We start from the raw sequence: 21,761 nt of genomic DNA on the forward strand, positions 1-21,761 counted from the left end.
ATCGGCCCGTTGAGGAAAGCGCTCTTCACATCCATTTGGTACAATCTGAAAGAATGGTGAGCGGCATATGCTAGCAAGATACGAATTGATTCTAGCCTAGCCACAGGAGCAAAAGTCTCCTCAAAGTCCAAACCTGCGACTTGGGCATAACCTTTTGCCACAAGTCGAGCCTTGTTCCTCGTCACCACCCCGTGCTCGTCCTGTTTGTTGCGAAACACCCACTTGGTTCCCACAATATTTTGCTTGGGACGAGGCACCAGTGTCCAAACTTCATTGCGCTTGAAGTTGTTGAGTTCCTCCTGCATGGCCAACACCCAGTCCGGATCTAGCAAGGCCTCTTCCACCCTGAAAGGCTCAATAGAAGAGACAAAGGAGTAATGTTCACAAAAATTAACTAATCTCGAGCGAGTAGTTACCCCCTTGCTAATATCACCCAATATCTGGTCGACGGGATGATCCCTTTGGATCGTTGCTCGAACTTGGGTTGGAGGTGCCTGAGGTGCTTCTTCCTCTTCAACTTGATCCTCCTGTGCTCCCCCTTGATCATGCGCCTCCACTTGAGGTACATGTTCGTCATCTTGGGTTGGGGGATGCACCATAGTTGAGGAAGACGGCTGATCTTGCTCCAAATGTTCCTGAGGCCGTACATCTCCAATCGCCATGGTGCGTATCGCGGCCGTTGGAACGTCTTCATCTACATCATCAAGATCAACAACTTGCTCTCTTGGAGAGCCATTAGTCTCATCAAATACAACGTCGCTAGAGACTTCAACCAAACCTGATGATTTGTTGAAGACCCTATACGCCTTTGTATTTGAATCATAACCTAATAAAAACCCTTCTACAGCTTTGGGAGCAAATTTAGAGGTTCTACTTTTCTTCACAAGAATATAACACTTGCTCCCAAATACACGAAAATAAGACACATTGGGTTTGTTACCAGTCAGCAGCTCGTAAGAAGTCTTCTTGAGGAGGCGGTGAAGGTAGACCCTGTTGATGGCGTGGCAAGCCGTGTTCATGGCTTCCGACCAAAAGCGCTCGGGGGTCTTGAACTCTCCAAGCATAGTCATCGCCATATCTATGAGCGTCCTGTTCTTCCTCTCTACCACACCATTTTGCTGAGGTGTGTAGGGAGCGGAGAACTTGTGCTTGATCCCCTCCTCCTCAAGGAATTCCTCCACTTGAAGATTCTTGAATTCGGACCCATTGTCGCTTCTTATCTTCTTCACCTTGAGCTCAAACTCATTTTGAGCTCTCCTGAGGAAGCGCTTGAGGGTCCCTTGGGTTTCAGACTTATCCTGCAAAAAGAACACCCAAGTGAAGCGGGAAAAGTCATCAACAATAACTAGACCATACTTACTTTCTCCTATGCTCAGATAGGCAACGGGTCCGAAGAGGTCCATATGCAGCAGCTCCAGAGGTCTTGAAGTGGTCATCACATTCTTGCTGTGATGTGCTCCTCCCACTTGTTTACCTGCTTGACAAGCTGCACAAGGCCTATCTTTTTCGAATTGCACGTTAGTCAAACCTATCACGTGTTCTCCCTTTAGAAGCTTGTGAAGGTTCTTCATCCCCACATGTGCTAAGCGGCGATGCCACAGCCAGCCCATGCTAGTCTTAGCAATTAAGCATGCATCTAGACCGACCTCCTCTTTTGCAAAATCAACTAAATAAAGTTTGCCGTCTAGTACACCTTTAAAAGCTAGTGAACCATCACATCTTCTAAAGACAGACACATCTACATTTGTAAATAGACAATTATATCCCATATTACATAATTGACTGACAGATAGTAAATTATATCCAAGAGACTCAACTAAAAACACATTAGAGATAGAGTGCTCATTTGATATTGCAATTTTGCCTAAACCTTTCACCTTGCTTTGGTTCCCATCACCGAATATGATTGAATCTTGGGAATCCTTATTCTTGACGTAGGAGGTGAACATCTTCTTCTCCCCCGTCATATGGTTTGTGCATCCGCTGTCGATAATCCAGCTTGAACCCCCGGATGCATAAACCTGCAAGACAAATTTAGGCTTGGGTCTTAGGTACCCAACTCTTGTTGGGTCCTACAAGGTTAGTCACAATTTCCTTAGGGACCCAAATGCAAGTTTTATCATCCTTGCATTTTGCCCCTAATTTCCTAGCAACTATCTTCCTATCCTTTCTACAAATAGCAAAGGAAGCTTTTAAAGCATGATAAATTGCAGAGGGACCATTCACAACTTTTCTAGGCACATGAACATTATTCTTTCTAGGCACATGATGAATATTTTTCCTAGGCATATTTCTACCATGCATATAGGAAGAACTGGAAGCATACATAGCATAAGAATCATAGGCATGTGAATCAAAAGCATTACAACTCCTATGAGACTGTCTTCTATCATTGTACATAAAAGCATGGTTCTTTTTAGTACTACTTGCCATAGGGGCCTTCCCTTTCTCCTTGGCGGAGATGAGAGCCTTATGGCTTGTTAAGTTCTTGACTTCCCTCTTGAAGCCAAGCCCATCCTTAATTGAGGGGTGTCTACCAATCGTGTAGGCATCCCTAGCAAATTTAAGTTTATCAAAATCACTTTTGCTAGCCTTAAGTTGGGCATTAAGACTAGTCATTTCATCATTTAACTTTGCAATAGAAACTATGTGTTCACTACAAGCATCAATATCAAAATCTTTACATCTATTGCAAATAACAACATTTTCTACACAAGTAGTTGATTTACTAGCTATTTCTAACTTAGCATTCAAATCATCATTAATGCTCCTTAAGCTAGAAATCGTCTCATGGCAAGAAGATAATTCACAAGAAAGCATTTCATTTCTTTTAACTTCTAAAGCATAAGATTTTTGTGCTTCTATAAATTTGTCATGTTCTTCATACAACAAATCTTCTTGTTTTTCTAAAAGCCTATTCTTATCATTCAAGGCATCAATCAATTCATTAATTTTATCTACCTTGGTTCTATCTAGTCCCTTAAATAAACATGAATAATCTATTTCATCCTCATCCTAGATTCGTCCTCACTTGAAGAAGCATAGGTAGAGTCTCGAGTACATACCTTCTTCTCCCTTGCCATAAGGCATGTGTGACGCTCGTTTGGGAAGAGGGACGACTTGTTGAAGGCGGTGGCGGCGAGTCCTTCATTGTCAGAGTCGGATGAGGAGCAATCCGAATCCCACTCCTTGCCAAGATGTGCCTCGCCCTTTGCCTTCTTATAGTTCTTCTTCTTCTCCCTCTTGTTCCCTTGATCCTGGTCACTATCATTGTTGGGACAGTTAGCAATAAAATGACCAAGCTTACCACATTTGAAGCATGAGCGCTTCCCCTTTGTCTTGGTCTTGCTTGGCTGCCCCTTGCGACCCTTTAGCGCCGTCTTGAATCTCTTGATGATGAGGGCCATCTCATCATCATTGAGTCCGGCTGCCTCAATTTGTGCCACCTTGCTAGGTAGCGCCTCCTTGCTTCTTGTTGCCTTGAGAGCAAGGGGTTGAGGCTCGGTGATTGGACCATTCAATGCGTCGTCCACGTACCTCGCCTCCTTGATCATCATTCGCCCGCTTACGAATTTTCCAAGGACTTCTTCGAGCGACATTTTGGTGTACCTGGGATTCTCACGAATATTATTCACCAAATGAGGATCAAGAATGGTAAAGGACCTTAGCATCAGTCGGACGACGTCGTGGTCCGTCCATCGCGTGCTTCCGTAGCTCCTTATTTTGTTGATAAGGGTCTTGAGCCGGTTGTATGTTTGTGTCGGCTCCTCGCCCCTTATCATCGCAAATCGTCCAAGCTCGCCCTCCACCAACTCCATCTTGGTGAGCAAGGTGACGTCGTTCCCCTCATGTGAAATCTTGAGGGTGTCCCAGATCTGCTTGGCGTTATCCAAGCCGCTCACTTTGTGGTATTCATCCCTGCACAATGAAGCTAGAAGAACAGTAGTAGCTTGTGCATTCTTATGAATTTGATCATTAATGAACATGGGACTATCCGAACTATCAAAGTGCATTCCACTCTCTACAATCTCCCATATACTAGGATGGAGAGAGAACAAGTGACTACGCATTTTGTGACTCCAAAATCCGTAGTCCTCTCCATCAAAATGAGGAGGTTTACCAAGTGGAATAGATAATAAATGAGCATTTGTACTTTGAGGAATACGAGAGTAATCAAAAGAGAAGTTCGAATTGACCGGTTTTCTTCTCTCGTAGTCGTTGTGGTCGTCGTCCTTTTGGGAAGAAGTACACTCATCGCTGTCGTCGTAGTAGACGATCTCCTTGATGCGCCTCGTCTTCTTCTTCTTCCCATCTTTCCGTCTATGGCCCGAGCCGGAGTCGGTAGGCTTATCATCCTTCGGCTCGTTGACGAAGGATTCCTTCTCTTTGTCGTTGATCACGATTCCCTTCCCCTTAGGATCCATCTCTTCGGGCGGTTAGTCCCTTTGTGAAGAGAACGACTCCGATACCAATTAAGAGCACCTAGAGGGGGGTGAATAGGTGATCCTGTGAAACTTGAAAACTTAAGCCACAAAACTTGATTAATTGTTAGCACAATAATTGCCAAGTGGCTAAAGAGGAATCCTCAACAAAACACAATAACCAACAAGGATCAATCACAGAGATGGCACAGTGGTTATCCCGTGGTTCGGCCAAGACCAACGCTTGCCTACTCCACGTTGTGGCATCCCAACGGACGAGGGTTGCAATCAACCCCTCTCAAGCGGTCCAAAGACCCACTTGAATACCACGGTGTTTTGCTTGCTTTTTCTCAATCCCGTTTGCAAGGAATCTCCACAACTTGGAGCCTCTCGCCCTTACACTTGAAATTCACAAAGAAGCACAGAGCAAGGGAGGGATTAGCAACGCACTCAAGATAAGAAATCACAGCAACACAACGCACACAAGTCGCAACGAGAGCTCACAACACAACTCAATGAGTTCACCACTCAACTAGAGCTCTAATTGCTATCGCAAAGAATCAAAGGCACGGAATCGATGTCTTGGTGCTTAGGAATGTTGTAGGAATGCTTGGTGTTCTCCTCCATGCGCCTAGGGGTCCCTTTTATAGCCCCAAGGCAGCTAGGAGCCGTTGAGAGCAATCTAGGAAGGCTGATCTTGCCTTCTGTCGACTGGCGCACCGGACAGTCCGGTGCACACCGGACACTGTCCGATGCCCGATTTCCTTCCATAAATGGCGCAGTCGACCGTTGGCAGCCTGAGAGCCGTTGGCGCACCGGACATGTCCGATGCACACCGGACAGTCCGGTGCTCCCTTCTAGCCATTGGCTCGACCACGTGTCCCGCGCAGATTGCGCGGCCGACCGTTGGCCCGGCCGACCGTTGGCTCACCGGACAGTCCGGTGCACACCGGACAGTCCGGTGAATTATAGCCGTTCGTCGCCGGTGAATTCCCGAGAGCGGCCACTTCGCTCGAGCCAGCCTGGCGCACCGGACACTGTCCGGTGCACCACCGGACAGTCCGGTGCCCCCAGACTCAGCAGATTCTTGGCTGCTCGAGCCAAGACATTTCCAATTGGATTTTTCCTGTTTCCAGCACTTAGACACAACACATTAGTCAATAAAACAATGTACTAAGTCTGAGAAACATACCTTTATCCTTGATTTGTACTTTGTCCACCTTTTTACACTAGGGCACTTGTGTTGGACACTAAATCACCAAAATACTTAGAAATGGCCCAAGGGCACATTTCCCTTTCAGATATCGAGGACGATGGGCTCTGTGCTGGGTCTCAAATATGCTACTCTTGAAATTGGGCCCTAAAATGTTTAGATAAAATTTATTAAAATAAGGCTCCTCTTGGAGTTATCATTTTTGATTTAGGCTCTCTATATTTTAATTTTTATGAGTTTAGGGTCATGGTTAGTTGCTCTTATAATACAGAGATACAACCCGAGCAGGCCTTGGAAAACGTGACAAGAATCCAGCAACCTCGTCTCACCTGATTTTTGTTAAGAAAAACTGTCGAAATAAACAAAGAATAAGAAAGAGAAAACAAAAACTAGGGAGAGAGAAGAGGAAAAGGAGGAGAGGTGGCCAGGTGGTGGAGGGCGGTGACGGGACAAAGTAGTGGCCTGGGCGTGCCGGCGCGGAGGAGGGGGCGGCCATGGAGAAGGGCGCGGGCACGCGGCGGTGGCGGCTGGTGGAAAGAGGGTCGGATCGTCTCGCCTTCATCAACAGCCAGACACGCAGCCTTTCCTGCGACCCGATTCCAGGTAAACCGACGGAAAGAATTCAGCAATCCCTAAATCCCCTTTGCCCTTGGCTCTTGTAATTGTAACTCCTCTCGTGTCTCAGTACAGATTTAATTAGACTCTACGTAGCAGTCTAGGGTATTTGAATCTGTCTTCTGGAACTAAGACCTCGTGGGTATGTTGATTAGCAAACGCGTGTGGCCTTGCCTGCAGTACATGCCTTCACCGTGGAGATCTCGGATTCGTTGAATTCTCCAACGAGATATGATAGCTGCTTTTGTTATGATATTTGGAAGCATGGCAGCTTTAATTATATTCTGCGTTTTCTGGGATTACTGGATCACGGGTCGGGACGAAGAATGTCGACAACAGAAATCTGGGAAAATTCCAAACCCCCACCCAATCTGGGAAATGTCAGTCTCTGGCTCACTGCCACTCAATACCCTGATATTCAGCTTGGTTTGTTGGCCGATTGGTACACACAGAACTATTTTTAGTGGCATTTAGCCGTACTCTGGTTTATGTTCGGGTTTCCTGCCAAGTTTGTTGATATATCGTGCCACTTCTTTTTGAATGAAACTGGTGGGTTGCCTGCTCTAGAGGTAGGAGTCGTTGGAATCCAAATCAAAATAAATTAGTCCAGTATGAGAGAGAGTCTAGTCCAATGAAACCCTAGCTAAAGTACAGGTAAAATAGGGAACCCTAATGGGCCAGGCCCAAATACAATATAACACCCCCCCCGCAGTCGAAACACTAGCCACTGCAGATGTTGAGACTGGACCGAAACTCCGCAAACACCATCGTCGGAAGCCCCTTTGTGAAGACGTCGACGAATTGGGAGGTGGTCGGGACGTGAAGAACGCGAACAGCTCCACAGACGACCCATTCGCGGACAAAGTGAAGATCGATCTCGACATGTTTTGTGCGCTGGTGCTGGACGGGGTTGGTGGAGAGGTAGACGGCGCTGACGTTGTCGCAGAAGATCAGGGTGCTCGTGGCCAGCGGACTGTGGAGCTCTTAGAGTAGCTGACGGAGCCAGACCGCCTCAGCCACGCCGTTGGCCACGGCCCGATACTCGGTCTCGGCGCTGGAGCGGGAGACGACCGGCTGGCGCTTTGACGACCAGGAGACGAGGCTGTCCCCGAGGAACACGACATAGCCCGAGGTGGACCGGCGTGTGTCGGGACAGCCCGCCTAGTCGGCATCGGTGTAGACGCGAAGCTTCGTGGTTGAGGACCGGCGTAGAAGGAGCCCAAAGTCGAGGGTGCCATGCAAGTACCGCAGGATCCGCTTCATCGCGGTGAGGTGCGGATCCCAAGGGACGTGCATGTGGAGGCACACCTGCTGGACGACGTGGGCAATGTCGGGCCTGGTGAAGATGAGGTACTGAAGTGCCCCGGCAGTACTCCGGTAGCCAGTCAGATCGGCGACCGGGGGCCGGCCGCGGAGACCTTGCCCTGCATATCCACCGGGGTCGCGCAGGGCTTACACTCGGCCATGCCAGCGCGCTCAAGGAGGTTGACGGTGTACTGCCGCTGGTGAAGGAACAGGCCCTGGGGACGGCGCTCGACGGTGACCCCTAGGAAGTGGTGGAGCGCCCTAGGTCCTTCATCGCAAACTCCTGCTGGAGGCAGGAGATGATGCGACGCAGGAGCCTAGGAGAGGAGGCGGTGAGTACAATATCGTCGACGTAGAGGAGAAGGTATGCAGTGTCCGGGCCCGCGACGGAGGAGGAATAGAGATGTGTCCGACCTGGCTTCGATGAAACCCTGCGCACACAAGAAGGTGGCGAAGCGACTGTACCAAGCCCGGGAGGCCTGCTAGAGGCCGTAGAGGGACTTGTTGGGCTTGCAGACCATGTCGGGGTGAGCAGGGTCGACAAACCCAACGGGCTGAGTGCAGTAGATCATCTCCGTCAGGGTTCGTGGAGGAAGGCGTTCTTCACGTTGAGCTGGTGGACCGGCCAGTCCCGGGACAGAGCGAGAGTCAGGACAGTCTGGACAGTGGCAGGCTTGACCACTAGACTGAAGGTCTCGTCGTAGTTGACCCCGGGACGCTGAGTGAAGCCCCGGAGCACATAACGGACCTTGTACCGCTCCAGGGACCCGTCGGCGTGCAACTTCAGTTTGAAGATCCATTTCCCAGTGACCACGTTGGCGCCATGGGGACGAGGCACCAGGTCCCAGGTGTGGTTCGCCTGTAGAGCCTCGCACTCCTCTTCCATGGCACGCCACCACTGTGGGTCGACAAGCGCACCACAGACAGTCGTGGGCACCGGCGGTAGGGTCGGAGAAGAGGTCGCGGAGAGGATCAGGCGATCAGGGGCCCGAAGGACACCCGCCATGCGCCGGGTGACCATCGGGTAGATGTGGCGAGGATCCAAGTGGACGATGACGGGGTGATAGGCCGGGGGATCGACGCGAGGGCGAACCGGTGTACCGCCACGACCGCGGCGCTGGTACGTCTGGATGGGGTTGGTGTAGCGAGACAACGGGGCCGCACGTGGCAATGCGGGAGACGCCGGAGCCGGACGGGACACAGCGGGGGATGTCGGGGCCGCACGAGGCGACAGAGGCCGAGGCCACACATGGCTGTGCGGAGGAGGGTGGCGCCGGGGGGGTCGCACGAGGCGACGTGGGGGACGCCAAGGTCGCACGAGGCGGTGCGGGGGAGAGGGGCGCCGGTGGGGTCGCGCTAGGTGACGCAGGGGATGCCGAGGCCGCACGAGGCTGTGCAGAGGGGGGCGTCGCAGGCGGGGCCGCGCGGGTTGGCGCGGTGGATGGACCTGCAGGGAAGGGTGGTACGACAATAGGGGACACAGGGTCGACATCGAGGACTCGTCGAGCTCGGTGAGAGAGGCAATGGAAGAAGTGGAGGAAAAGGGGAAATCTGGCTCGTCGAAGACAACGTGGGCGGGCTTATTCATACCTATATTAACAATCTTTCAAAGACTAGGATGTACACCGATTAAATGTGTTTTCATCTTATCGGCCCACTCGTCATAGTTCAACTCACTAAGAGTTGGTAACTTTCCAAGTGGAGCCGAAGAGAAGCTGGGAATAAAGTTTCTAGAATAATTAAATTGAACTTTATTGAATTCGTTACCTTTACTTTTGGTAGATGATCCTTCGATGGTGAGACTTACCTTGCTCATCACCCTTGACACCAAAAGTTCTACCAAATCATCGTTGTATTCAATTCTTTCCTTTCCTTTGTCTTCTTCGGTCTTTCTTCTTGATTCTTCTTCTTCGGTCTTTTTCTTTGTATCTTCCTCTTTTATTTTGAGGAACATTTTCTGGGCAATCTTCATAGCGAGGTCGAGGTTCTTGGGGTCCATTTCCTCACCAGTGGAAGTGGTAGGGATTTCCTCGAGAAGAGGATTCACTTCGTCCCTTTGTGTAGACATGATCGTTTCCTCACGCGGTTAAGTGTAAGACGAGGCACGAAGCTCTGATACCAATTGAAAGTAGCCTAGAGGGGGGGTGAATAGGCTAACCTGAAAATTTCCACCACAAACTTCGAAAGATTGCTCCCAGTATATGCTTAGAATGTACAGGAACTAAAGGAGTCACAACCACTGGTGAGAAATAAAAAAGGAAGTATCAAGGACAAAAGGAACTCTAACAATCTTTTGAAGTTTGTGGTGGAAAATTTCAGGTTAGCCTATTCACCACCTCTAGGCTGCTTTCAATGATGTTGGGGGCGACAAGGACATTGGTTAAGCGAAAAGGATCGGGAAGGACTGCGGCACCTACTGAGGTGACGGGTAGGGCAGATCCGTTTCCAACAACGATGGAAGAAGGAAGGGAGGGGTGGGAGGAGGTGGAAGACAAGATACCTACGTCCGGGGTGGTGTGGTAGGAGGCACCGGAGTCAGCCACCCAGTCAGACCGAGGTGGGTGGGGTCAGCGTCATCGTGGAAAAGGAGCTGGCGAAAGACTGCGTGTCCCACCCATTGGTCCAGGTCCCCCACACGGGCTGAGCCGGAGGCCCCAGGAGAGGGAGGAGCCCCTGCTGAGACCGGAGGGGAGCCGAGGACGCAGCCGGTGGGGGAGCGACAAAGAAGACCTGCTGAGAGGTGGTGGAGCGAGGGGCCGCAGCACCCGCGGATGGCTCGGGCCACATGTGGATGGTGCCAATCCACGGGTTGTAGAGGGAGGGCCACTAAGAGCCACCCGGAGAGGTGCCCCGGCCGCCCGACGGGCTGCTGCGACCACTCTTGCGACCGCGGCCGTGACCCCCACGGAGCCAGTAGGCTATCGAAGAGCTCCAGAGGCCGGTGGGGCCGAAGTGCGGTGAAGAGGAACCCCCCGGAGTCAGAGGGGGTAGCCCGAGGCACGCTGTAGAGTGTCATGGCGGGAGCGGAGGTCGTAGTGGCGGAGAGGCGAAGCTCCTCGAGAAGTAGATCGTTCTTCACCTTCGCAAAAGTGGCAAACGGCTTCATGCGGGTGAGGATGGGCGTCATGCGATCGAAACGAGGGCTCAAACCGTGTAGGAGGTTGAACACGAGGCTCTCATCGGTGATGGGGGCCCCGAGGGTGCGGAGAGTGTCCGCCATCGTCTTCATCTGGTGGCAGTACTCGTCCACAGAGAGATCGCCTTGAGCAAGCTGGCGGAAAGGTGTCTCGAGATATAGAATCCGAGTCTGGCGGTTGCCGAGAAACTGAGCCTCAAGGGCACCCCAGATCCGGTGAGCCGTATCGTTGACACACGAACGATGCCATGAAGTTCGACCGTGAGGGTGCCATGGATCCAAGAAAGCACCACTTCATCCATCAGGAGCCAATCCTCCGTCGGGTAAGGGACCGGGGAGAGGACGTGCTCGGCGAGGGCGTAGCGGCGGAGGGTCTGCTGGACCTAGTCGTGCCACCGAGGGTACTGACTGGAGTCCGGCACGAGAACGTCGGTGATGGTTGCCCGGATGCTTGTAAAGGCCGCCGCCTGAGCGTGAAGAGAGGCGCGAAGAGTTGAGGCTGGGGCGGGCGCAGACTTGAAGGTGTCGACGCAGTGATGGGCGGACGTGGGAGAACCATCCGACACGCCCTTGCCGGCGAGACGGCGGCAGGTCTTAGTGTAGTGGCGCTCAATGGCGTCAACAACCGCCTGCTCCTGCTCAAGAGCACGAGCGGCGTCCTGGGCCCGCTGGCGAGCCGTCGTAACGGCTGCCCGGGTGGCGGCGAGGATGGCGGCAGCGTCATCCGAAGGAGCGCACAGGGATGAGGTGATGGCGGAGGGCTGGCTGTAGGCGGTCATCGGTGAAGTGCAGTCACGCACGGGAGCCCCAACCATTGTGCCGAGCGGGACATGGGGAAAACCCGGCGCCAACAGCTGAGAGCGAAGCAAGGCGGCATCCGGCAGGGAGAAGGCGATGGAAGGGAAGCCGAGGGAGAGGATGGTGGCGGTCAGAGCAGGGGCTGCACCGTGAGTGGCGGCGTTGCCGATGTACTGGTGGGAGAGCGTAGGAGCGCTCGCTCCCACGGGCGCCGGTGCCAGCGCCGCAGCTGGGGGCGGCGAGGCGGGTACCGCGAGGACGGGCGCTGGGGCCAGAGGAGACGACGACGGCGTGGGGGCGAGCGGCGGTGCTAGGACCGGCGGTGGTGGGGAGGGCGCAGCAGGGGGAGAGGGCGCGGTGGCGGCAACCAGGACGTGCCCCGGCGGCGCGCCGACGGTGGTGGTGGTGCGCGCGGCCGCCAGGGGCGCGGCGAGGGCCGCCCGGTAGGAGAGAGGGAGAGGGGGAAAAGGGTCGCCGACGGCGGGGGAGGAGAGAGGGAATTGCGGCTCGCCGGCGGCGGAGGGGAGGAGAGGAAAAACCTAGGCGGCTGATGCCATGTGAGAGAGTCTAGTCCAATGAAACCCTAGCTACAGTACAGGTAAATTAGGGAACCTAATGGGCCAGACCCATATACACTCTAACACTATATACATCCAAATACGAGCAGGTCCATATTCATCCAATCAAATCAAAACAGCAAAAGTTCGAATGTTCGATCCAACACTAAAAAACCCAAAGTCCCTCAAAAAACCCATTCCCTCCTGGCTCTGTCCAGGACAATAGGAGGAAGGAGGGGAGCAGGTGCTACCTTCAGATGACAAGCTCATCTTGACTAAGGGAGTGAGGGTCACTGGCTCACTGCTCATCTCGACTGGAGACGCCGATGCAGGTGACTGAGCTTGAAGCCTTGGAGTCTTGGACCAACCGTCGGTGACTGGAGCAGTGGAGCTTGGTGCCTTGGACCAGCCGCCGGTGACTAGACGGCGGCAGAGGGCAGTAGGGCTAGGGCACACCACGACGAACGTCTGAAGTTGGTGGCTGGCAGGGTTTTGGTTAGGCAGGGGTAGGGTTTCGACTGACAAAAGGGCAACTTATATGTTGCTATTGTAGATGGACTGAAAAAAGGGTTAAGCCCAAGCCCAATATAAAATCTGAGCCTCCACAGGACGACCAGAATCCTATTAGTCAGACGATTAAGCACCTAGATCGACGCCTAATCGGACGATTAGACAATCTGATCGCGTCGTCCTTCTAGTCACCTGCTACCTTATTAGGGAAGGACAATCTGATCGCGTCGTCCTCCAAGCCCAATAAAACAAGGGCTTTAGGAAATATCTCTAGCTATTCTGTGATCTTGGGGAAGTACTTTTGTTTTGCTCTGCCAATTAATAATTTCTGCAACTTGGAATGTGTCTGTTGGACTTGGTTGAAACATAGCTGTTCCTGCTAATCCAAAAGGTCCAATTCACAAGGATAATGACCAAATGGAGAAAGGCACTGACAGACACTTTGAAGTCTTCTAGCAGGGCAAAATGTTTCTTTATCTCGCGCCACCTTATTGTGAACAATTTGCCATTGTGTTGCTGTGAACCGTTTACTTCTCTATTCAATGAAATTGGCAGTCTCATGCCATTTGTGCAAAAAGAATTGTTGTGAACCGTTTGCCTACATGTCAGGTTGACAGCCTGTTTCTGAAGCTTGATATTTCCAAGGCCTTTGACTCGGTATCGTGGGCTTTTCTTCTTGAAGTTTTATCTCACCTGGGTTTCGGTCCTATTTGGCGCAATTTGATTTCAAATCTGCTGGCTTCAGCTTCTACGCAAGTGTTATTGAATGGGTCTCCTGGAATCCATATAAAGCATCGGAGAGGTCTTCGTCAGGGAGACCCTCTCTCCCCTATGCTGTTTGTGCTGATCATGGACGTGCTTAGCAGTCTATTTAGGGCTGCTGAATGTAGGGGATTGCTGCATAGTTTGGAAAGGGCAGGAGTCCGTAATAGGCTTTCTATCTATGTTGATGATGTGGTCCTGTTTGTTAAACCTATTGAGGAAGATCTGAAATGTGTTAGATTAATTCTGAATTGTTTTGGGTCAGCCTCTGGATTGGTTACCAATATGAATAAGAGTTATGCTATTCCTATCAGATGTGAGGAGCATGTGGTTCAAGAGGGCTGCAATGTGTTGAGGTGCAGTTTGGCCTCATTTCCTTGCTCTTACTTGGGGCTGCCAATCTCAGACAGGAAGCTGAAGCGAAATGATCTTAAGCTGTGGATAGATAAAATTGCAGACAGACTCCCTAACTGGAAGGCTCGTTTATTGAACCTGGCCGGGAGGACAACATTGGTGCGGTTTGTCTTATCAGCCATCCCAATTTATCTCCTTATTGCCATTAAAATTCCCAAATGGGTTATTAAATCAATTGACAAGATTCGAAGAGGGTTTCTTTGGAAAGGGCGAAAGGAGGTGAATGGTGGAAGTTGTATTGTTCCCTGGGAAAGTGTGACAAGACCACTAAGTTTAGGGGGTCTTGGTGTTCCTAATTTGCAATTGATGAGTTGGGCACTGCAGGCTAAGTGGCTCTGGCTAGAGAAGACTGATCCAACTCGGCCGTGGCTTGGTTTGAGTATCCCTGTGCAGCAGCAAGTTAGACAATTTTTTAATGCTTCGGTGATCTCTGTTGTTGGGAATGGGACCAATACTTTTTTCTGGTCATACAGATGGCTAAATGGGCAGAGGATACAGGATTTTGCACCTGAAGTTGTTAATATGGTGAGCAGCAGGCCATTTAGTTCGAGAACTGTTGCTCAGGCGCTGCATAATTGGCAATGGGTTCGCGATATCACGAATCCTTTATCTTTGATTGGCCTACATCAGTATTTGCAGCTGTGGGATGCTTTAAGTGGAGTGGTGCTTAATCAGGAGGAGGACAGACATGTGTGGGTGCACTCGAGCTCTGGTGTTTTCTCTTCCAAATCTTGTTATTCGGCGTTGTTTATGGGAGCTATTACTTTCCAGCCATGGAAATGGGTGTGGAAGTCGTGGGCACCCCCCAAATGCAAATTTTTTGTTTGGCTGGCGATAAGGAATAAATGTTGGACTGCGGATAGACTTCAGAGGAAAGGATTACCTCACCCGGTGGTCTGTCCACTATGTGATCAAGAGCAGGAAACTATCTTGCACCTCTTGTGCTCTTGCAGTTTCGCTAGACAATTTTGGCATGCTATATTTTCAGCTTTGAGGATGGGACATCTTACGCCCACTAGGGAGGCGGGCTCTTTTGTGGATTGGTGGGGCAAGGTGCATAGGAGGGTCCCCAAACATATCAGAAAAGGTTTCCATAGTCTCATTATCCTGGGGGCCTGGTGTTTATGGCTGCATCGCAATAAAGCGGTATTTGATGGTGTCAACCCGTCATTAAGCACCATTCAGAGGCTTTTCTTGGATGAGGTGGAGTGCTGGTGTATGGCTGGTGCGAAGCAGCTCGAGAGTCTTGGGCTTCTGGCTGCATTTGCTAGGGGAGCTAGGGCTTTTCCTAGTGCATGAGGCTGCACTGTTTTATTTTCTATTTATTTTTGCCTGTTATGGCATTGTACTTTGGTCCATTTCGGACCTTTCTCTCTTTCAATATAATGATGCGCAGTTCTCCTGCGTGTTCGAGAAAAAAAAGGCTGCTTATTACATTGTGAGATGTCGGTTCCTAATATCAAGACGAACGTGGAGATGTAGTAGAAAATTTTGTTATTGTATCATTACAGACGCTGCACCCCGAGCTGCCTTGTGGACTCACAGTTTGCTGTTCTTCTATTTTTCAATGAAAAGCTCTTATGGGTATGTGCTTTGGCTAATCTTCTTTTTTCAGAAACTTCAATGTACTTTACCTAGAACATCATAATGTCTTTTAGATGGCTATAAAAGTCTTTGTAGGGAACATATGAAATTGAGCAAACTTTTGATATATATTTTGTTGCAGATAATGCATAGCCTGAAAATTTGTCTAATTGTGTCAACACATTGAGTGAAAATGAAGTCAGACATATGCTTGTTGGGAAATTCCCACAAAGAAATAAGTCAAGGTGGTTTTCCTCATGGATGCCTGTGTTCTCCCATGTCAAACCAGATTTATTAGTTATTAGGTAGTCATTTTGGGAGTGTTGACACTTGATAGCTTTCATTTTGGCAAAAGGGCCTCTAGCCGATTTAGTTAGGTGGTCTGAGTAGCACTCCTCAGGTCCTAGGTTCGATTTCCCGTGGGAGCGGATTTTCATGCTGTGGTTAAAAAAAATCCCCTCGTCTGTCCCACGTCAAAGCACTGGTCTAAGGCTTGGTCCCGGTCGTGATTGTTCTCACATGGGCTATGGTGCCGCTGTGTATGAGTGAGGCAAGGGTTCGGGGGGTTTTTCGATCTGCGTGAGAAGGTCTTCTTTAATATAATACCATTGGGACGGTCTTACCCGTGCAGGCCAAGTTTATTTTTTTGGTAGCTTTCATTTTGATCAGCCATTCTAGGTTTTACCTGGTACCTATAATTCCAAACATGGGATATCCTTTACAGATTAGATAATTTTCTTTTGTTTTTTATTGTCCATTGTCTTGACATCTCTATCATGTCATAACTTGTCATATGTATGCATCCACATTTCAACTGCCCTAAAATTTCGTTATTGAGTTCTTGAGTGATGAAATTTAATCATATTACTGGAGTGCTAAGTGAATGCTGATGGTTGATTAGAATTGTATTGCCATCATTGCAGATTCACCATGTCGTCCAGAGTTTGAAGGTAGCGCTGAAAATGAGTTCATTGAGAGAAATCAGTTGCAGAAGTCAGAACCTAACAACGACCTGGTACCTGGATTTCAACATCCTAATACTCGCCAAGGAGTCAAAGCTAGAACCTTAAGCTATGATGATCTGGTACCTGGAATTCAACGAGCTGATGGTCGCCAAGAAATGAAGGCTAGTACCTTGAGCTATGAAGATGAGCTTTTCCGCAAATTTAAGATGGGCAGTTCAGTCCCTGAAATTTAGCCAGTAAATCAAACACCATTGTGTACCCATGATCTGGAAACTGTGAGTAACAATGCAATCCATGCTGGAGTTAGTAAGAATACAAGTGATGACAGAGTTAGTAAGATGACAAGTCTTGATGGAGCGGCAAGTGTCCAACCTAGCAGAGAAGTGGAAATGAGACCCAGATCTGCACGTCCAAGCCAGTCAACCGAAGTGGACAATTCAGGTTGGTCTGTGGAAACTCTGAAGGAACTCTTAGACTTCACGCCACAGGAGATAACCAAGGCCATATCCGCGACTGAGAGTAACCGTTTGTTAGCATCTGTCGCCATTGCTTTGCTGGTGGTTCTTTCGAACTAGGGCTTGGACATCGGTGGTGCCATCACCAGAGTATTGGTTGGTACAAGGCCACTTCTATTTCTCATTATAACCAACATCACCATTGTCTTCACATTGTTGATGGAGAACAAAGACCCCAATGTGAAAAGCAGGCCCGTCGGCGCCAACCTGGGTTCTGCCGATAGCTTAGGGCAGATGCTAGAGATCGGTTTGCTGCTACAGAAAGCCCTAGGTGCTCTGCTGATTGACTGCAGCGTTTGCGCTGTTATTATGATCTGCTTTCTTGGATTCTGAGGGAGCCTAGGTAGAAGTTCCGCAGAAATCTTTGTAACTATTTTGTCCCGTGCTCTGTACTGCATCGTTCTGCTACTGCTATTCAATTCTGTATCATCTCACTTTGGCAGAGTTTTAATTTATGTACTCCCCGTTTTCTGTTTTCTGAGCGTATGCAGTTAATTAAACCAGGTCAACTGTTTTAGCCAGTATTTTTTGGTAACCTTGTATATTGATTATTTATTATGACAAAGCAACCTCTTATACAGTTTTACCAACGATGAATATAATGTCGACTGTGTGCCTACTGCCTAGTCTCTGTTCAGGTTTTGCACGCGTGCATAAATTTATTATGCAATCTTGTGGCACATAATCCAAGTTGTTGTCGAGCAAGAACGGTGACGACGCAAAGATGCTTTTGCTGCTACCTGTGATGTAACAGTACTAGGTTCAGTGCACGGCGGTGGGCATAAATACAAAAGTAGAAGCATGGGAGTTGACAAGTGTCATGAAACAGCTAACCACGTGCCGCTCAACTGCTCAAGCCCTGGAGCCTCACCGCCCGTCTCGTCGTCAGCGATCGACACGTGTTGTCCACCTGCGTACGCATTGCCTGTTTCCTTTGGATGGAATGGAACACCCCCAGACAACAACAATACAACTATAAAAATAAAAGCACCATTGATAAACCAATACAATACTAGAACAGTGACTCGGGCATTGATAGGATTACAATTTGGTTCTGCATTTTTCGGATGCCGTTTTGTGACCAAAGTTTGACTCTTGTATTTTTAAATCTAAACCTAAATAACACTGAAAACCGAACCGTTTTTCGTTTGACTCTTGTATTATAAAATTCTAAATCTAAATAACACTGAAAACGGAACCGTTTTTCGTTTCCGGGTCAGTAGCGGGAACAAGAAAATTTACAGGCAGGAAACCGGTGTTTCTCAAGCGAGAAACTCATCCCATTCTGCATTCGCCTAAACTCGACGCGACGGTGCCACGTCAGACTCCATTAGATGTTTGGACTCCTAATTCTATTTTAATGACTACGAGTAAGCCTAAACCATGTGCTAGCTGCTGACTGGAACGACCCAACCATGCGACCTAAGGATTTAGCTCTTGTCATGGACTACGAGTAATGCCTACTTGTTTCTTCTATTCTGATCTCGAGATGAGATGAGTGGCTGTAAGCAGGGAGCGCGCGTCGCCGTCGGCGGCCAGGGTCAAGGGGTGGTGATGTCGTGGATGCTCTTCCGCTTGGAGTTCCGGCTGGCGGGGTTGAGCTGCCGGTTGAAGTACTTCTGCGCGTGGCTGGCCACCTGCGCCGGCGTGCGCGTCCGCACCGTGAAGCGCGAGATGTTACGCCAGTCCCCGCGCCCGTACTTCTCCAGCCCTTGAAGGAAGAGCCTGCGCATACGCAACGAAACACAGCGAAAAAGACGCGTTGGTTTCCGAGGAATAAGGAAAAAAAACTGGCTGCAGCGTGTGGCTGGCGACTGGGACCCACGCGCCAGCTGGGAAGAACTCTAGGCTTCTCCGCTCAACAAGCCAATGAGGGAAAGTGTCGTCGTCGTCTCGTCGATACACGAGAGGCGTCTAGAAACTACCCTAACTCATTCAGTTCGACCAAACGACGGCGCGCGGCCTCGCTGCAGAAGAGATGAGATCGTACCTGTGCTCTTCCTCGCTCCAGGGTTTCCCGGGGCGCCGGCCCTCGCGGTGCGCCCGGTCAGCGCCGGCGCGGCGGCTGTTGCCAGTGCCACCCTCGCAGCCGCCGCGGACTTGGTTGTCGTCGTTCCAGCAGGCGGGCACGTCGACCCCGCCGCGCTCGATAAGTGCGATGTCGGCGACGAGCGCCTCGTAGTGCTCCCAGGCCTCCCGCGGCGTGCGCCCGTGGAGCTGCGCCGCGACGAGCGCCCAGCGCTCGGGCGTGTGCTCGGGCCACATCACCAGCGCGCTCTCGAACATCTTGTTCTCCTCCTTGCTCCACGGCCGCGCCGGCGGCGCCGCCGCCGCGTGGATGCTGCTGTTGTGGCAGCCGTGGTGGAAGTCCATGCCTCGCAAGTCGCCCCGGCTGCTCGACACGATCTCGCTGTTGCGTTTGCGTGCGCGGTGTTTACTGGCTCTCTATGTGGTTGTGGACGGATGGATGATGGACGGGTTGGCGGCGCCGTGAACGGAATTTATAAAGATTCGGGACTTCGGGTGGCGTGGGCCGGGGTGGGGTGAAACGGAATTACGGAACCGTACTCGGGACGGGACGTGGGGAATCAAACAAACCCATCCCGCGGCCGGGGGTGACGGAGGCAGTTTTTTTTTTAAACTTTTTATTTAAAAAATACATTTGCATATCTAACGATCAAAATCTCGTTTTTAACTATGATCTAGTGTCGTAGCTCGTGACGTCGAAGTTAAATATTTCGATGTCATAATCATGACATCAAAGTTGCATTGGCCCTCATCACGTCTCGCTAATACAACTTTACACTATAGATTATAACACGAAGATGTTTAACTTTAACGTTCACTACCGGAATCCGGTCCTTTGCTAAGTACCAGACTTTTTGTCGAGTGCTTTTTCTCGGACACTCGGCAAAAAAACCTTTGCCGAGAGCCGCTCTCAGTAAAGTCCTGCTCTCGGTAACGAGCTCGTTTACCGAGTGCAGGACACTCGACATAGAAACACACCCGGCAAAGACATATTTGTCGAGTGGCAAACACTCGGCAAAGGGCCGTCAGCGCCCGTCTAAAGCTGACGGCCGTCAGCCTTTGCTGAGGGCCGAAGGTCGGCACTCGGCAAAGCATATTTTTATGTTTTTTATTTTGGCAACCAAACTTTTTGTGGTATGTTCTACACTATGTAGACCTACATGTACTATTTTGGGACAATTATAACAATGTTTTTAATAGCTAGTAGATTTAGTTCGTTTATTTGAATTTCTTCGGAAAATTCAGATTTGAACTGCAGGTCACTCGAAACTTGGATAATCGTGCATGCAAAAATGATACACATGTTATTTAGCACAAGTTACGACCGATTTCAGGAGCGGACCGAAAACTTCGAGCAACATGCTTACTAAACATGGCCGTGAACTTGCCATCCACATGTTTAAAAATTGTATAAAACACAAACAAAGTCAGAAAATCATGAAACTTGTCCACGTGTCATGATATCATATATAGAGGCTATGATAAAACTTTGAAAAAGTTTCGAGAAAACTGTGACGCACTATGTGTAGAAACCTAAGAGATCCATATTGAAACTCTATGATTTCATGTGTAGATCGCTTAGGTTTCTACACATAGTGCGTCACAACTTTATCGAAACATTCTTAAATTTTTATCACAACCTCTACATATGATATCATGACACGTGGACAAGTTTCATGATTTTCTGACTTTGTGTTTTATACTAATTTTTAAACAACTGGTTGGCAAGTTCACGACCATGTTTAGTGAGCATGTTCCTCGAAGTTTCCGGTCATCTCCTGAAATTGGTCGTAACTTGTGCTAAATAGCATGGATATCATTTTTGCATGCACCATTTTCCAAGTTTCGAGTGATATGCAGTTCAAATCTGAATTTTTCGAAGAAATTCAAATAAACGAACTAATGTACTAGCTATACAAAACATTGTTATAATTGTCCCAAAATGGTACATGTGGGTCTACATAGTGTAGGAACATACCACAAAAGGTTTGGTTGCCAAAATAAAAATATGCTTTACCGAGTGCCCAAAAAAGGCACTCGGTAAAGAAGGCTTTGCCGAGTGTCAGCTGTTTGACACTCGACAAAGAATCTAGAACAGATCTTTGCCGAGTGCCTATTAGTTGACACTCGGCAAAGACGTCTTTGCCGAGTGCCCACGATCTGGCACTCGGCAAAGAAGTGAAATAAACCGACCGTGATGCCTTCTCCTTTCTCCTTCTTCCTCTCCTCTCACTCTCTGTCACCTCGCCCGCCCGCCACCCGCCACTGCCGCTCACCTCGCCCGCCCACCAGCCTTGCTCGCGCCGTCCGTCGGCCGCCGTGCCGGCCCCTCGCCGCGCCGTCCGCCCCCACCGTGGCTGCGCCCTCGTCCGGCTGCCGTGCCCGTGCCCCTCTCCCTCGCCCTCGCCCGCCTGCCGCCCCGACACCGCCGCCGCGCCCCGTCACCACCGCTCCGCGCCCCCACACCGCCGTCACCACCGTCGCCGCGCCCCGACCTCAACCGCCGTCCCCACGCCTCGCCCTCAACCGCCGTCGCGCCCGGCACCACGCCGCCGCTTGGTAATGTGATTGATAATTCTCTATATATGTGAGCATGTGATTGATAATGTGATGGATAGTTAGAGTTATATTATCTCTAGCCACTAGGTACTTAGAATTTGCATTGTGCGGATAACCTTTTTTCTAGTAGATTAATAAAAGAATGCCGAACTCTAAAACATGCATATTCCAAGGATAGAATAGAAGCGTATATATATATATATATATGAATTATGCCGTTGAATTATGCGTGGATGTCTCATGGATTGAATATATATATGTGTGATTGTCGGCCATCGTGCCGTTAAATTATGCGTGTATGTCAGCCATCGTGCTGATAGTTTTATTTGCAGGATTTCAAAACCTCCCCGTGCAGGGGAGGTGCTGCCGAAATTTTCTG

The 21,761-nt window shown here is 49.9% G+C and overlaps 2 protein-coding genes across 3 annotated transcripts; one reads left to right on the forward strand and one right to left on the reverse strand.

Moving 5' to 3' along the window:
* The first annotated feature begins 5,997 nt into the window (after window positions 1–5,997).
* On the forward strand, window positions 5,998–17,356 carry LOC100278696 (uncharacterized). The gene is made up of 2 exons (NM_001151888.2): window positions 5,998–6,237; window positions 16,239–17,356. Exons 1-2 carry the CDS (start codon window positions 6,129–6,131, stop codon window positions 16,511–16,513), a joined length of 384 nt encoding a protein of 127 aa, NP_001145360.2. The 5' UTR covers window positions 5,998–6,128; the 3' UTR covers window positions 16,514–17,356.
* On the reverse strand, window positions 17,291–19,275 carry LOC103650973 (transcription factor DIVARICATA-like). 2 transcript variants are annotated; one of them, XM_020550029.2, is made up of 3 exons: window positions 18,786–19,275; window positions 17,630–18,520; window positions 17,291–17,535 (listed from the first exon to the last, which is right to left on the reverse strand). In XM_020550029.2, the coding sequence occupies exons 1-2, from the start codon at window positions 19,166–19,168 to the stop codon at window positions 18,337–18,339; spliced, it is 567 nt and encodes a 188-aa protein (XP_020405618.1). In that variant the 5' UTR covers window positions 19,169–19,275; the 3' UTR covers window positions 17,291–17,535; window positions 17,630–18,336. The 2 variants fall into 2 exon arrangements, with proteins under 2 accessions (XP_020405618.1, NP_001314751.1); NM_001327822.1 differs by lacking the exon at window positions 17,291–17,535 and having other exon boundaries at window positions 18,311–18,520; window positions 18,786–19,267.
* Window positions 19,276–21,761: the final 2,486 nt, after the last annotated feature.

Source organism: Zea mays, chromosome 3 (assembly GCF_902167145.1).
Source record: "Zea mays cultivar B73 chromosome 3, Zm-B73-REFERENCE-NAM-5.0, whole genome shotgun sequence".
Taxonomy (NCBI): domain Eukaryota; kingdom Viridiplantae; phylum Streptophyta; class Magnoliopsida; order Poales; family Poaceae; genus Zea; species Zea mays.

Coding starts and splice junctions, on each gene's coding strand:
- LOC103650973 (XM_020550029.2), bottom strand. CDS start 19,168: ATGGACTTCCACCACGGCTGCCACAACAGCAGCATCCACGCGGCGGCG. Junction 18,521..18,785: donor TGGAGCGAGGAAGAGCACAG/GTACGATCTCAT, acceptor GCGTATGCGCAG/GCTCTTCCTTCAAGGGCTGG.
- LOC100278696 (NM_001151888.2), top strand. CDS start 6,129: ATGGAGAAGGGCGCGGGCACGCGGCGGTGGCGGCTGGTGGAAAGAGGG. Junction 6,238..16,238: donor TTCCTGCGACCCGATTCCAG/GTAAACCGACGG, acceptor CCATCATTGCAG/ATTCACCATGTCGTCCAGAG.